The 16,539-nt window shown below is 47.0% G+C and overlaps 1 protein-coding gene across 1 annotated transcript in view; it reads left to right on the top strand.

Moving 5' to 3' along the window:
- The window catches only part of CFTR (CF transmembrane conductance regulator), a 256,140-nt gene that overhangs the window by 96,808 nt on the left and 142,793 nt on the right, over positions 1-16,539 (top strand). The window contains exons 8-10 of the mRNA XM_063927222.1: positions 1,206-1,452; positions 3,333-3,425; positions 3,619-3,798. Of these exons, the coding sequence (XP_063783292.1) occupies positions 1,206-1,452; positions 3,333-3,425; positions 3,619-3,798 (520 nt within the window). The remainder of the gene's footprint in view (positions 1-1,205; positions 1,453-3,332; positions 3,426-3,618; positions 3,799-16,539) is intronic.

Here is a 16,539-nt window from a genome sequence, read left to right as displayed (position 1 = left end):
TGATGCTGGCTGCAGACATAAGAATAAAGCTGGGCACACACTGGCGCGACGGGGATTCATTTCGATATAGGAACGAATCCCCGTCAGCCTGAATTGCCCCTACACCCTGGGGCGACTTTAATGAAGGACGGAACGGCCATGTTCTGTCGTTCATTAACATAACACAGGATGCTAGCGACGGACGACTGGTTTAATGTGCAGCACATTAAACCAAGTGTCTGTCGTATGGGACTGCGGGAGCGTGCAGTCCTGGGTACCCACTGATAAATGTGAGCGATATGTCGCTCCAAAACAGCTCCATTGTGTACCCAGCTTTCTGGGCAGGATAGGCTTCCACATGCATTAACACTGATTTTTAGTATATACAGCCAGAGTCTCTCATTAGCAGACATCCTTGGCCGGACCGCAAAACACCCACAAATATATCTGAATCAGTCCCTATGTACAGACAGAAGGGATCAGTACTAAATCCCGCTGGACGGGATCCCGGCGGTCGAAATACCGACGCCGGAATCCCAACCACGGAATCCCGACAGGGGTGGCGAGCGGAACGCAGCCCCTTGCGGGCTCGCTTCGCTAGCCACGATGCAGGAACGGTGCCTCGCTACGCTCAGCACACTATTATATTCTCCCTCTATGAGTGTTGTGGACCCACGGAGGGAGAATATGTCGGGATTGTGCCGGTCGGCATCCCGGCGGGATCTTGACCGCCTCCCAGACAGAAGCTCTGTGTACATCTGCACCACCACAATGCTGCTTTGTTTTGGAGCAGAGGTGGCAGATTTAAGAATTGTCTCTTTATTACACACAAGCAGCTTTGCTCCCAAGATGACTGAGCTGAGTAAGGCATTTGCCAAGCTAAGGAGGTGAGGGAGCAGTATATTCACCATGTGGTAATGATAACTCTCCTTATCTTGCCTGCACACTGTATCTTAGCCTCAGCCCCATCTCCTCCTGTGGCTGCTCCCCCAGTGGCAGGCTGCCTTGGACTGCATGGCTCTTAATTTGACTTAGTACCTAGACCCCATATTTTTACTTCTACCCTTTAGGGCGTGAATGTCAAGTGAAATGCCAAGGGTCATACATAGTCATTTGCAAAGTGTGGTTAATGCTAGGTGTACAATGATCGAGTACATTTGATTGATTGCAAATGAAACCAAGCAATAAATGTATAATTAGAGTCTTGCTCTGTCTGTCTTCATTAGGACTGAATTGAAGCTCACCCGAAAAGCTGCCTACGTGAGATATTTCAACAGCTCTGCCTTCTTCTTCTCTGGATTCTTTGTCGTATTTCTTTCTATACTCCCCCATTTACTTACACACGGTATTATCCTCCGGAAAATCTTCACCACCATTTCATTCACCATTGTGCTGAGAATGACTGTTACACGCCAGTTTCCCTGGGCTGTGCAGACCTGGTACGACTCTATGGGAGTAATCAATAAAATACAGGTATGCTTTTAATTTACTAATGTGTAGTTCCAGAATCTTATGAATGAGATTCAAAAACTAGCAAAGAACGCAAGAACTGATATAATAATGATTTGTAACTATATAATGTGTATATATATATATATATATATATATATATATATATATATATAGACGATACAGAAACTGCGGCACTCAGGGTCTTATATTCAATGATTTGTATTGACACACAATTACATTGCACACCCGCGCACCACCAACATTTCGGGGAGTTCAACCCCTTTGTCACCTACACTTTGACAAAGGGGTTGAACTCCCCGAAACGTTGGTGGTGCGCGGGTGCGCGATGTAATTGTGTGTCAATACAAATCATTGAATATAAGACCCTGAGTGCCGCAGTTTCTGTATCGTCTATCAAGTATCCATCCTGAGGGCACCGGGGCACGGAGTTCGCTGAGGGAGTGCCGGGCTTTACGACTTTATATATATATATATATATATATATATGAAAATAAAACAAATAGTGAAAGCGCCAGTGTACTTGTGTATAAATAGTCCAGCAAAGCCAACAGATGATCTGTAGGGAGTCTGCACTTATAACCACGTATATCAGGGCCGCTGCTCCCCTACTCCAACTCCAGAAACCCAGGATTCATGGGTGTAATTTCTAACAAAAAAGACAAAAGAAGAGGGGGCGCTCCATAGTGCATAAAAGTTTTAATTCAAACAGACAGATAAAAGACTGTAAGCTCCAGAGAGATGTGACTCGTACCAGAGAATAAAACACTGTGGGCTGGTTACTTACCACACGACATATAATGTTACCATCCAGGCAATACTCGTCCTGCAGTTTAACAACTCTCCAGAGCAGACCACATGAAGCTGCCAGCCCTAAAAGATGTTTTAGCTTCACACGGACCTGCCGTGTGTGTGAGCTGCTGCACTGGATCGCCAAGACACAGTAAAGGATTGCCGGAGGTGCAGATAGAGAGCGCGCTGTCAGATCACACCCTGAGCGGTTTCTTCTTTCAGACACAGAAATGTAACGTACCATACTCATATTGTAATACCATGAAGGCCTCCATTGTAAGTAGACATTTTCCGTATCAACATACCGCCTTTTATGGGAGGAGACCTGGAACAGCTGCTCAAATAAAAAGCAAGACATTTATTGCTGTTTGTAAATGACCCTCCATTACTTTCCCCATGAATTAGCAATGAATGCATACTATGTAAAGCACATATAGCATGGTAAAAATGCATGCCGTCATTCTGTTTGTTTCTAGTAGAATGAATGACCATAGACTATGCCCAATGCATTTTGACATGAAATAAGGGTGGTATGTTTATACTTTCTAGTACAATGGAGTTTCACAATTTGCGTGTGGCAGATTTCTTCCTTTTGTCATTGAAGCAGCCTGTTATTTTTCATGTACACAACCTTTTTTATTTTACAGTATGTTATTTGTTATATCGGTACGCCAACACACCCACTTTCCTCATCTTATACATCTATGTTCATAGCCATATAGGGTACTATCAAAAGACTTTCATCAAATAAATGTAGTCATTGGCCTGATAGTATATATTTAAAAGATTATATTGCGCAAAGTTTTTTGCTTTTGTGTATAGTTAGATTTGCTGTTCCTGTCCACAACTTTTGTGTCACTTCCTTTCACTTACTGTATACAGGTGTCCGCTGAAGTGTTTGCTGTCCACCACACACTTCAGCATGTGTAATATGATAGATCTAGCAGGAAAACTCAAGATCTGGTTGGAAAAACCTTTAAAATTGAAGTAGTATTAGATAACGTACCATGATACATTATGTGCACAATATAGCATGTCTTTTAGGGAGTACAATAGTTGTTGCTTAAAATGTATTTTAATATGTTCAACAGGATTTCTTACAAAAAGAAGAATTTAAGTCTTTGGAGTACAACCTGACAACCACAGAAGTGGTCATGGAGAATGTCACAGCTTCCTGGGACGAGGTCTGTGTTTTCTATAAATCCTCTATAGTCAAAATAATTTAAATGATCTAAGGAAGTTTAGTAAAATAATGAAAATAAAAATAAAAATGTGGAGTTATCCGAGTATTCCAGAGTAGTGACAATGGAATTATACAATCATACTGCTTCTTACTGGATGAATGTGCCAAAGGTGTCTTTTATTATCCACTAACAGGGGATTGGAGAAGCTTTTGGAAAAGCCATGCTTGAAAATGGTGGCAGCCCTTCAAAGGAGGACCCTAACCTGTTCTTCAGTAACCTCTCACTGCATTTTACCCCGGTGCTTTCCAACATCAATTTTAATCTTGATAAGGGAGAGCTTCTGACAGTTGCGGGGTCTACAGGATCAGGAAAGGTAATCAGTGCCTTGGATTTATTTTATGTTATGTATTATTTATTGTCTGTAATTAGTATGGTAATGTGATACTACTTTGTAGCAGCTGCTGTGGAGGTAAATCGGAACTTCATTGGGTCAGGGCAGAGGTGGATTTAGACTTCATGGGGCCCTAAGCAAGACACAGATTCCCCCCCCCCCCCCTCACCCTTCCTCAAACAATTGACAGCACTATATCCTGTCATCGCCATCCCAGGCTGTGCCTGCTGTGCTTGTGCCTCCTTCCCTCGCATGTCCATGAGGCGGCAGCAGCAGCGCAGGTCCTACCCGCACGCCTGCAGAGGGGGTAGATTCTGAAGCCTCTTCACAAGCAGCGTGGGGACCGATTCTGCTTATGTCTAGCTCCCTTCACACGTCACCTCCCGGGCTGTACACACACACTTACACCACTAGGGTTAATTTCTGTGGGGAGCCAATTAACCTAGCAATATATTTTTGGAAAGTGTGAGGAAACTGGAGTACCCAGAGGAAACCCACGCAAGCACAGGGAAAAATACAAACGCCACACAGCTAGTGGTAGGAATCAAACCTATGTCCTCAGTGCTGTGAAAAATTACTGCTGACCATTACACCATCCATACTAAATGGAGTATGCAAGCCACTTATTCAATGGACACTAACATACTGCGCACCACACTAACATACGGGATGTTGTCAGCATGCCGGTGTTCCCGATCTCGGCAGTCAGGATGCCGCTGACGAAGCACCTGTCAAAATACCGGCAATGGTATCCTGACTGCTGGGATCCCAAACGTAAGTATAGTAGGGTTAGGCTGCGTGGAAGGAGGGTTAGGGTTAGGATTCATTTAGTGCGGGATTTAGAACAAATGGGATGCTGGGGGGTTGACATTTAGACCGCCGGCATCTTAACTGTCATTCTACAGAACCCAACCCCAGGGACGTGCAGTCAGATGAGGCAAGGGAGGCAGTGCCTCCCCTGTCATTAATGATTACAGTAATACAAAGATACTTATGACACATATTCTGTGTCATAAGTATCTTCTTTATATTATTGTAATCATTTTAAGACATTAAAATAGTTTGGGAGGCACTGATAGCAAGTGCCTCCTGCTGACTACGGTAACAGGGAGAGAGCGGATGGGGGAGGCCAAGCACTGGGCTGTAAAAGCCCATTGAAATAAGCAGTCAAAGCGGCACTTCTACATGTGCCTCGTTGACAGGGCCGGGCTTCCCCTAGCAGCGAGGCACATGTGATTGGACAGCGGATCCAGTGCTGGATCCGCTGGTCCAATCACCCATAGGAGGAGGCGGATCAAGGTTCACCACTCTAAATTCCCAGATTCCTCCATCCCCTGCTGGTGGTGATGGGGCCGTTTCCGCTCTCCGTTACCCGGCCGCTGACAGCGGAGGGGAGGCCGGAGAGCCAAGTGCAGCAGCATCAGCGGTGGCCGGCGCTCTCCTCACCCGGCGGTGGTAAGTTGGAGCTGGGGGTGCACTGTGCGGCGGCGGCCGGCACTCTCCTCCCAGGAAGCCGCCTCTGCAGCGCTGGCGCCAGCTACACTCTCCCACTGGCGGCTCTCTGTCTCTGCACACAGAACCCGTGTGAGAGGGGAAGAAAATGTCAGTATTGTGGGGCCGTTACTTGTAACTGGCAATATGGGGGGCATTACTTGTAACTGGCACTATGGGGTGCATTACTGGCACTATGGGGGGCGTTACTTGTAACTGGCACTACCGGGGGGGGGGGCGTTACTTGTAACTGGCACTACAAGGAGAATTATGTGTAACTGGCACTACAGTGGGCGTTACTTGTAACTGGCACTACAGGGGGCATTACTTGTAACTGGCACTACAGGGGGCATTACTTGTAACTGGCAGTACAAGGAGAATTATGTGTAACTGGCACTACAGGAGCATTACTTGTTACTGGCACTACAAGGAGAATCATGTGTAACTGGCACTACAAGGAGAATTATGTGTAACTGGCACTACAGGGGGCATTACTTGTAACTGGCACTACAAGGAGAATTATGTGTAACTGGCACTACAGGGGGCATTACTTGTAACTAGCACTTCAAGGAGTATTATGTGTAACTGGCACTACAAGGAGAATTATGTGTAACTGGCACTACAGGGGCATTACTTGTTACTGGCACTACAAGGAGAATCATGTGTAACTGGCACTACAAGGAGAATTATGTGTTACTGGCACTACAGGGGGCATTACTTGTATAGTTGGGGCATTACGTTTATCTGGCATCATCCTGGGGGCATTAGGTGTAAGGAGCACTACTATGGGCATTATGTGTAAGGCTGCCAATTGTATGTGTGTAGGGGGGGGGGTGTGATAATACGGTATATATATTATACAGTACAGGTTGAGAATCCCATATCCAAATATTCCGAAATACGGACTTTTTTGAGTGAGAGTTGTCACGATCCGGGTATCTGGACGCCATTACTTACCCTTCAGATGCCTCCTAAGGCTGGCTCAGCGTTCCAGGACCGGATCCCATCTGTTATACTGATATCCACATTCCTGCCTCCTCTCCTGTCACTCTGAGACGCGGTCACCGCGGCGCCATGTTACATCCGGAATGGCGTCTCCCGCGGCCTCCGCCGCTGTCCCTGAGTTTCTACATGCAGAGTGTCAGAGTGGCGATTACGTCAGCCGCGGCCTCCGCTGTGCCCGCGTGGTTTAGATGTGCACTTATCAGTCTGGCGTCTCCTGTCTCCTGTGGCCGGCGCCGCCATTGCTGTTTTAATTCCCACATGGATTACAAACCAAACTTCTCTCCAAGTGTCTGCATGGGCGCAGCCATCTTGTATTCTGTCATCTGTTCATTTCCACCAATCTGCTGTCTGCATTGTTAATCTGCATAATTGCCTAGCCAATCCCTTCCTTGCTGCAGGTATAAATATTCTGTGCCTGAGCAAGGAAGGCGTCAGTGCTTTGGTTGTCAAACCTAGTTCCAGTTTGTCTCTCTCCTGTGGTTGTTTTCCAGGTTCCAGTTCCTATCTCCACACTTCCACTAAAGAGACCCGCACCAGCATTCCACCTGCGGTGTAGCCTGACTCTCCTATCCATTTGGATTCATCTGCTTCCAGCTACAGATCCACCTGCTTTCAGCATCCAGCTTCCAGCAGAGGTCAGCTCTTCTTAAAGTGCCGGTACCCTTTTCTGCAGATTATCATTTATCACCGGCATTATTATTTCACCGCTCTCAAGCTCCAAACATCACTTCATATTTCATCGCTCTCAAGCTACATTTATCATTTAACTGGTTCCAGCCAGTATCCACTCCGTGCCAACATCAGTCTGGTTCCAGCCAGTACCCACAGCAGCCGTTTTATCCACAGCAGTCCAGCTTTTCCTGGAACACCAGCTGGTACGATCCTGGGCTATCTCCATTGCTACAGTCGGGCCTGGTAAGGACTTTCCAACTAGAAGATTATAAGAACTATCTCACACTACCAGAGCCCTGTGGCCCTTGCCACCCTGTAGAACCCAGGAACTGTATTTATCCTCTGCTGATTTTTATGTTTTCTTTTACTGCTGCTGTGTTACGGAGTTTGTCATAAATAAACATCATTGACTTTTACCCTGGTTGTCGTGTTCACCCCTTCGGGCATTTCTTCTGCATGTTACTTACATGTCTAGGGGTCTGATACAACCTCCCAGGTTCCGTTACATCTCAGCCCCTACAACTGAGGCTGCCTCCCGTCAGCTCAGGCCCTCAGTTGTGACAGTAAGCACTGACCATATGAATCCAGCCGGAGACCAGGATCAAGCGGCCAGGCCGATGCAAGAACTGGCAGCCCGACTTGAACATCAGGAGGCTGCACAGGGCCACATCATCCGCTGTCTCCAGGATCTCTCTACTCGGCTGGATGGGATTCAGACAACCCTCCGTGGATCAGACGTGTCCGGTGCGTCAACCACAGTGACTCCAGCTATAACCCCACCCACCTTACCCATTTCTGCTCCACGTCTTCATCTTCCAACGCCAGCAAAATTTGACGGATCTCCAAGATTCTGCAGGGGATTTCTCAACCAGTGTGAGATTCAGTTTGAGCTACAACCTGGCAATTTTCCCAGTGACCGTACAAAAATTGCCTACATTATCTCTCTTCTCAGTGGCTCAGCCCTTGATTGGGCATCACCGCTATGGGAGAGGTCCGACACCCTGCTATCCTCCTACACTGCATTCGTGTCAACATTCAGGCGTATCTTCGACGAGCCAGGCCGGGTAACTTCAGCTTCATCTGAGATTCTCCGTTTACGCCAGGGATCACGAACTGTAGGACAATATCTTATACAGTTTCAGATCCTGGCATCCGAACTGGCATGGAACGACGAGGCCCTGTATGCTGCATTCTGGCATGGCTTATCTGAGCGTATTAAAGATAAGTTAGCTACCAGAGACTTACCTTCCAAGTTAGATGAGCTAATCTCACTCTGCACGAAAGTTGATTTACGTTTCAGAGAGAGAGCAACTGAGCGTGGAAGATCATCTGCTCCAAAATCTTCTGCTCCTCCTCCTCGCCAACTGTCACCATCTAAAGACGAGCCCATGCAAATTGGCCGTTCCCGTTTAACTCCTGCTGAGCGCCGAAGACGTCTCTCTGAGTCTCTTTGTCTTTACTGTGCAGCTCAGTCTCACACCATCAATGCCTGTCCCGAACGTCCGGGAAAACTCCAAACCCTAGCTCGCCCAGGAGAGGGCCGGCTAGGAGTAATGATCTCCTCTCCATCTCCTCATGATTGTAATCTCCCAGTGTCGCTCCAAATTGCTCAACGTTACCGGAACGTCATTGCCCTCCTTGATTCCGGAGCAGCTGGGAACTTTATTACCGAAGCCTATGTTAAACGGTGGTCCCTACCCACCGAGAGACTTCCTTCATCCATTTCCTTAACTGCCGTGGATGGCAGCAAGATTTTTGATGCAGTTATTTCTCTAAGGACTCTACCAGTTCGTCTGAGAGTGGGAGTTCTTCATTCTGAATTTATTTATTTTTTAGTGATTCCAAGAGCCACACATCCTGTGGTCCTGGGCCTTCCATGGCTCCGTCTTCACAATCCATCTATTGATTGGACGACTACGCAGATTCTGGCATGGGGTCCCTCCTGTGCTGAGACATGTTTGTTTAAAGTATTGCCTGTCTGTTCTTCCTCCCCCAGGTCGTCTGATGTTCCACCTCCTCCATATCAAGATTTCACGGATGTGTTCAGTAAAGCCTCTGCTGATATCCTTCCTCCTCGTAGAGAATGGGACTGCCTGATTGATCTCGTTCCAGGGAAGGTTCCACCTCGAGGCCGAACTTACCCGTTGTCTCTGCCTGAGACGCATTCCATGGAGGAATACATTAAAGAGAACCTAGCAAAGGGGTTCATTCGACCTTCCTCTTCTCCAGCCGGCGCAGGCTTCTTTTTCGTAAAGAAAAAAGATGGTGGTCTGCGGCCGTGCATTGACTACAGAGGTCTGAACGACATTACCATCAAGAACCGCTATCCACTACCCCTGATTACTGAGTTCTTTGATAGAGTCAGCGGAGCTACCATCTTTACAAAGCTGGACTTGAGAGGTGCATACAATCTCATCCGGATCCGTGAGGGTGACGAGTGGAAGACCGCCTTTAACACCCGTGACGGACATTATGAGTACCTCGTCATGCCCTTCGGATTGAGCAATGTTCCAGCTGTCTTCCAGCATTTTGCCAATGAGATCTTCAGAGACATTTTATACCGTCATGTCGTGGTCTATCTAGATGATATCCTCATTTTTGCCAACAATTTAGAGGAACATCGTTTTTGGGTAAAAGAGGTTCTGTCCCGTCTCCGTGTCAATCATCTCTATTGCAAATTAGAGAAATGCGTCTTTGAAGTCAAGTCCATTCCGTTTCTAGGTTACATTGTGTCCGGTTCCGGACTAGAGATGGATCCTGAGAAACTACAAGCAATCCAGAATTGGCCGATACCCTTAACACTCAAAGGGGTCCAGAGGTTCTTAGGGTTCGCCAATTATTACAGAAAGTTTATACGAGACTTTTCCACCATTGTGGCGCCTATTACTGCTTTAACTAAGAAGGGTGCTAACCCGTCCAAGTGGTCTGAAGAAGCTACGCAAGCTTTTCATCTCTTAAAACAACGGTTCATCTCTGCACCAGTTCTGAAACAGCCCGACATCGACTCTCCTTTCATCTTAGAGGTGGATGCCTCCTCCGTTGGAGTAGGAGCGGTGTTATCTCAGAGGGCTAAAGATGGCCATTTACATCCTTGCAGTTTCTTCTCTCGGAAGTTCTCCCCAGCGGAGCGCAACTATGCCATTGGCGACCAGGAGTTGCTAGCCATCAAGCTCGCTCTAGAGGAGTGGAGATATCTGTTGGAGGGTGCTTCTCATTCAATCACCATACTTACAGACCACAAGAACCTTTTATATCTGAAAGGCGCACAATGTCTCAACCCTCGTCAGGCCAGATGGGCACTTTTCTTTTCCAGGTTCGACTTTAAACTCCAGTTCTGTCCGGGCTCTCAGAATCGCAAGGCCGATGCCCTTTCCCGCTCATGGGAGCAAGAAAATGAGTCAGAGTCTTCAGACAAGCATCCTATTATCAATCCGTTGGCATTCTCCACGGTAGGGATGGACTCTACGCCCCCACTAGGGAAAAGTTTTGTGAAGCCGGTACTGAGGAAGAAGCTCATGCATTGGGCCCATGCTTCCCGTTTTGCCGGACATACAGGTATCCAAAAAACCCTGGAGTTTATCTCTAGGTCCTATTGGTGGCCAACTCTGAGAAAGGACGTCATGGAGTTTATTGCATCTTGCCCAAAGTGTGCCCAACATAAAGTCTCCCGCCAGTCGCCTGCGGGGCAACTGGTTCCACTATCCGTTCCCCGTCGACCATGGACCCATTTGTCGATGGATTTCATTACAGACTTACCCATGTGCAACAAGTTCAATACCATCTGGGTGGTAGTTGACCGGTTCACCAAGATGGCACACTTCATTCCTCTCACCGGTCTTCCGTCAGCTTCCAAGTTGGCTCAAGTGTTCATACAAGAGATCTTCCGACTCCACGGTCTGCCTGAAGAAATTTACTCAGATGGAGGAGTTCAATTCACAGCCAAATTCTGGCGAAGTTTATGTCAAGTCCTCCAAGTCAAACTAAAGTTTTCCACGGCTTACCATCCTCAGACCAATGGTCAAACTGAGAGGGTGAATCAGGACTTGGAGGCCTTCCTCCGCATCTATGTGTCTTCCTCTCAAGATGTCTGGGTTCAGTTACTTCCCTGGGCCGAGTTCTGTCATAACAATCAGTATCATTCCTCATCTTCTTCAACACCATTCTTCACCAACTTTGGATTCCACCCTAAAGTCCCTGAATTCCAACCGCTCCCAGCAACTTCTGTTCCAGCAGTGGATATCACCTTGCATCAGTTTGCAAACAACTGGAAGAGTGTACGAGCAGCTCTGCTCAAGGCATCGTTCAGGTATAAGAAGTTTGCGGACAAGAAGCGTAGAGCGGTTCCTGCTCTCAAGGTGGGTGATCGGGTATGGTTATCCACAAAGAATTTGAGGTTAAGAGTCCCCAGTATGAAGTTTGCACCTCGCTACATTGGTCCTTTCAAAATTGAGCAAGTCATCAATCCTGTTGCTTACAGACTTCAGTTACCTCCCTTCTTAAAAATACCCAGGACATTCCATGTTTCCCTGTTGAAACCGCTGATCCTGAATCGGTTTCATTCCTCACTTCCTCCAACTCCGAAAGTCCAAACTCAACGAGGTGTTGAGTATGAAGTGGCCAAGATCCTGGACTCACGTCACCGTTACGGTCAACTACAGTATCTTATTGACTGGAAGGGTTACGGCCCTGAGGAACGCTCATGGACCAATGCTTCTGATGTCCATGCTCCTGCCTTGGTCCGGAGATTCCATTCCAAGTTTCCTCAAAAGCCAAAGAAGTGTCCTGGGGCCACTCCTAAAGGGGGGGGTGCTGTCACGATCCGGGTATCTGGACGCCATTACTTACCCTTCAGATGCCTCCTAAGGCTGGCTCAGCGTTCCAGGACCGGATCCCATCTGTTATACTGATATCCACATTCCTGCCTCCTCTCCTGTCACTCTGAGACGCGGTCACCGCGGCGCCATGTTACATCCGGAATGGCGTCTCCCGCGGCCTCCGCCGCTGTCCCTGAGTTTCTGCATGCAGAGTGTCAGAGTGGCGATTACGTCAGCCGCGGCCTCCGCTGTGCCCGCGTGGTTTAGATGTGCACTTATCAGTCTGGCGTCTCCTGTCTCCTGTGGCTGGCGCCGCCATTGCTGTTTTAATTCCCACATGGATTACAAACCAAACTTCTCTCCAAGTGTCTGCATGGGCGCAGCCATCTTGGATTCTGTCATCTGTTCATTTCCACCAATCTGCTGTCTGCATTGTTAATCTGCATAATTGCCTAGATAATCCCTTCCTTGCTGCAGGTATAAATATTCTGTGCCTGAGCAAGGAAGGCGTCAGTGCTTTGGTTGTCAAACCTAGTTCCAGTTTGTCTCTCTCCTGTGGTTGTTTTCCAGGTTCCAGTTCCTATCTCCACACTTCCACTAAAGAGACCCGCACCAGCATTCCACCTGCGGTGTAGCCTGACTCTCCTATCCATTTGGATTCATCTGCTTCCAGCTACAGATCCACCTGCTTTCAGCATCCAGCTTCCAGCAGAGGTCAGCTCTTCTTAAAGTGCCGGTACCCTTTTCTGCAGATTATCATTTATCACCGGCATTATTATTTCACCGCTCTCAAGCTCCAAACATCACTTCATATTTCATCGCTCTCAAGCTACATTTATCATTTAACTGGTTCCAGCCAGTATCCACTCCGTGCCAACATCAGTCTGGTTCCAGCCAGTACCCACAGCAGCCGTTTTATCCACAGCAGCCCAGCTTTTCCTGGAACACCAGCTGGTACGATCCTGGGCTATCTCCATTGCTACAGTCGGGCCTGGTAAGGACTTTCCAACTAGAAGATTATAAGAACTATCTCACACTACCAGAGCCCTGTGGCCCTTGCCACCCTGTAGAACCCAGGAACTGTATTTATCCTCTGCTGATTTTTATGTTTTCTTTTACTGCTGCTGTGTTACGGAGTTTGTCATAAATAAACATCATTGACTTTTACCCTGGTTGTCGTGTTCACGCCTTCGGGCATTTCTTCTGCATGTTACTTACATGTCTAGGGGTCTGATACAACCTCCCAGGTTCCGTTACATCTCAGCCCCTACAACTGAGGCTGCCTCCCGTCAGCTCAGGCCCTCAGTTGTGACAAGAGTGAGAGAGTGAAACCTTTGTTTTTCGATGGCTCAATGTACACAAACTTTGTTTAATACACAAAGTAATTAAAAATATTGTACTAAATGACCTTCAGGCTGTGTGCATAAGGTGTATGTGAAACATAAATGAATTGTGTGAATGTGGACACACTTTGTTTAATGCACAAAGTTATAAAAAAATATGGGCTAAAATGACCTTCTGGCTGTGTGTATAAGGTGTATATGTAACATAAATGCATTCTGGGCTTAGATTTAGGTCCCATTACCATGATATCTCATTATGGTATGCAATTATTCCAAAATACGGAAAAATCCGATATCCAAAATACCTCTGGTCCCAAGCATTTTGGATAAGGGATACTCAACCTGTATATATATTTGTAATTTGATAACACAATATATAGTTGCAAGGCCACATTCACTTTCCCAGGAGCACGCATTGGGGAAAGGGGAGGGCGTTTCAAAAGATCTCGCTCAGGGTGCTAGTAGGCCTGGAGGTTTGTATTCTTTTGCTGCTGGGGATGAACTGGAGAAGGCAGTGCCTCCCCAGCCATTGACCTCATCGCACGTCACTGCCTAACCCTAACATACTGTGCACTGATGCTGTACATGATAATAGTATAGCTTTAACCACTTGCCTGGCATGGTCGCATCAGATGCGACCATGCCTGCAAGTGCTTTATCTGACCTGGTCGCACAGGATGCGACCAGTCAGAAAAACTGTGTTAGCAGCAGCAGGGAAGGGAACTTCCCTCCCCTGCTGCTGCTGTCAGAGGGACCGGAAGGTCCCTCTGCCTCGCTGCACTCTCCCCCTCTGTCTGCCGTGCTGCCGATCATTGCTGATTGGTTAGCACGGCAGGACCCCTCTCCAGCGGTTGCGGACAATGGCAGCCGCTGGGGAGTGTAAATTAACCCTCCCAAGCCACCCCCAGACCCACCCTTCCCTCTATACCTGGAGGCTGTCCTGGCTTTCAAAATGAAAGCCGCGATGGCCGCGATGTTTCAGATGTTCTGATGGTCGCTATGTGTCCGATCAATGTTTCGATGTTTGAAAAAATATATTCAATTTTTTTTTTTTTTTTTTACTAAAATCATTTGTGATAGGGCTAAATTCATGTTCTTCACTTAATTCACCCGACAATTTTGGAGCGGTTTTTGGCTAAATAAATCGTCAGTTAAGTGGTTAAGTTACTTCTGGAGAACTGTGTATAATATATATGTCCACATAAAAAAGGCACCCAGTGACAGCAGTACTGCTAACTATTACATATAATATATACACTGCTCAAAAAAATAAAGGGAACACTTAAACAACACAATGTAACTTCAAGTCAATCACACTTCTCTGAAATCAAACTGGGTTGTGCTTACAGCCCAACACCGTGCAGGACGTTTGGCATTTGCCAGAGAACACCAAGATTGGCAAATTCGAAACTGGCGGCCTGTGCTCTTCACAGATGAAAGCAGGTTCTCAATGAGCACATGTGACAGACGTGACAGAGTCTGGAGATGCCAAGGAGAACGTTCTGCTGCCTGCACCATCCTCCAGCATGACCGGTTTGGCAGTGGGTCAGTAATGGTGTGGGGTGGCATTTCTTTGGAGGGCCGCACAGCCCACCATGTGCTCACCAGAGGTAGCCTGACTGCCATTAGGTACCGAGATGAGATCCTCAGACCCCTTGTGAGACCATATGCTGGTGCGGTTGGCCCTGGGTTCCTCCTAATGCAAAACAATGCTAGACCTCATGTGGCTGGAGTGTGTCAGCAGTTCCTGCAAGACGAAGGCATTGATGCTATGGACTGGCCAGCCCGTTCCCCAGACCTGAATCCAATTGAGCACATCTGGGACATCATGTCTCGCTCCATCCAACGCCACGTTGCACCACAGACTGTCCAGGAGTTGGCGGATGCTTTAGTCCAGGTCTGGGAGGAGATCCCTCAGGAGCAACCTCATCAGGAGCATGCCCAGGCATTGTAGGGAGGTCATACAGGCACGAGGAGGCCACACACACTACTGAGCCTCATTTTGACTTGTTTTAAGGACATTACATCAAAGTTGGATCAGCCTGTAGTGTGTTTTTCCACTTTAATTTTGAGTGTGACTCTAAATCCAGACCTCCTTGGGTTAATAAATTTTATTTCCATTGATAATTTTTGTGTGATTTTGTTGTCAGGACATTCAACTATATAAAGAAATATATATATATATATATATATATATAAAGAACAAAGTATTTAATAAGAATATTTCATTCATTCAGAACTAGGATGTGTAATTTTAGTGTTCCCTTTATTTTTTTGAGCAGTGTATATATATATATATATATATATATATATATGTTTTATACAATAAAGATATACAATCTCGATGTTGGCAGCACAAGAATGACCACGATTCCTGTCCCGGTGCCCTCCTTAGTAACCAAGCATGGTTACACAATTCAGCAAACACTGAAGTCGGCACTCGGATAATAACCACAGGATGTGAATCAACGTTTCGAGATTTAATCTATCTCGTCATCAGGATGATAAATATATATATGATAAATATATATATATATATACATATATATACACACACATACATATAATTACAATATACATATACAGTATATCTGTGTAAACCTGTAATTCATTGTCATCATATCTGATGACAATCTATACCAGATTGAAATGCTGATTACGATGGTGGTGCTGTGCCGCACCTTCCAGCATTTTATATATAATGAGCCCCCTGCCCCCTCATGGGCACAATGATGTGACCTTCTAAATGATATGAAAGTGAGTACGTTACCTACAGAGCCGGAGGACAGTGCGGCCAGCCAATGGCGCTGGGGGTGCCGGTGCAATGCGCACGCTGCAGTCTTGTCAGGCTCCTCGTCCTCCGGTGATGACTCCAAGCTTGCCCCGAGTGCTGTAGTTCCTCCAGCCTACTTATCTGCGTGCTTGGCTGGGAAGTGGGGGAGGGGACATTTTGCGGGTTGGGGAGAATGTGGGATGTCAGCACGGTGTACGCGGCTTCCCTATGCTCTCCTCCGCCGGCTGTCCTGGGAGCATCCTGGCTGGCATGGTCAGGTGACAGATGGGAACCAGTAAGTGTGCATGCTATGAGAAGGAATGTGCAGCGTGCTGCAGCGTCAGCATTGCTGCACAAGGGGTCAATGTCCCCATCAGCAGCAAGTAACCCGGGCCTCTGCCTGCCTGCGGGGCCTCTGGGAACCGCCAGGCCCTAAGCACTCGTTTCATACCCTCCAACTGTACCTTTTTAATAGGTACAGTACCTTTTTTTATGGTGTGTACCGATTTTTGGATCTCCAAACCTCCATTGAAAGTATAGGAAAAGGGGAGTGACCACGCCCCATTTACCCGTGGCCACTCCCCCTTTTCTAATTTGTACCGATTTTTATGTGTAAAATGTTGGA

This window comes from Pseudophryne corroboree, chromosome 6, assembly GCF_028390025.1.
Source record: "Pseudophryne corroboree isolate aPseCor3 chromosome 6, aPseCor3.hap2, whole genome shotgun sequence".
Taxonomy (NCBI): domain Eukaryota; kingdom Metazoa; phylum Chordata; class Amphibia; order Anura; family Myobatrachidae; genus Pseudophryne; species Pseudophryne corroboree.
Note: the sequence above shows the minus strand (reverse complement) of the source record. Positions and strands in the feature narration are given on the sequence as shown.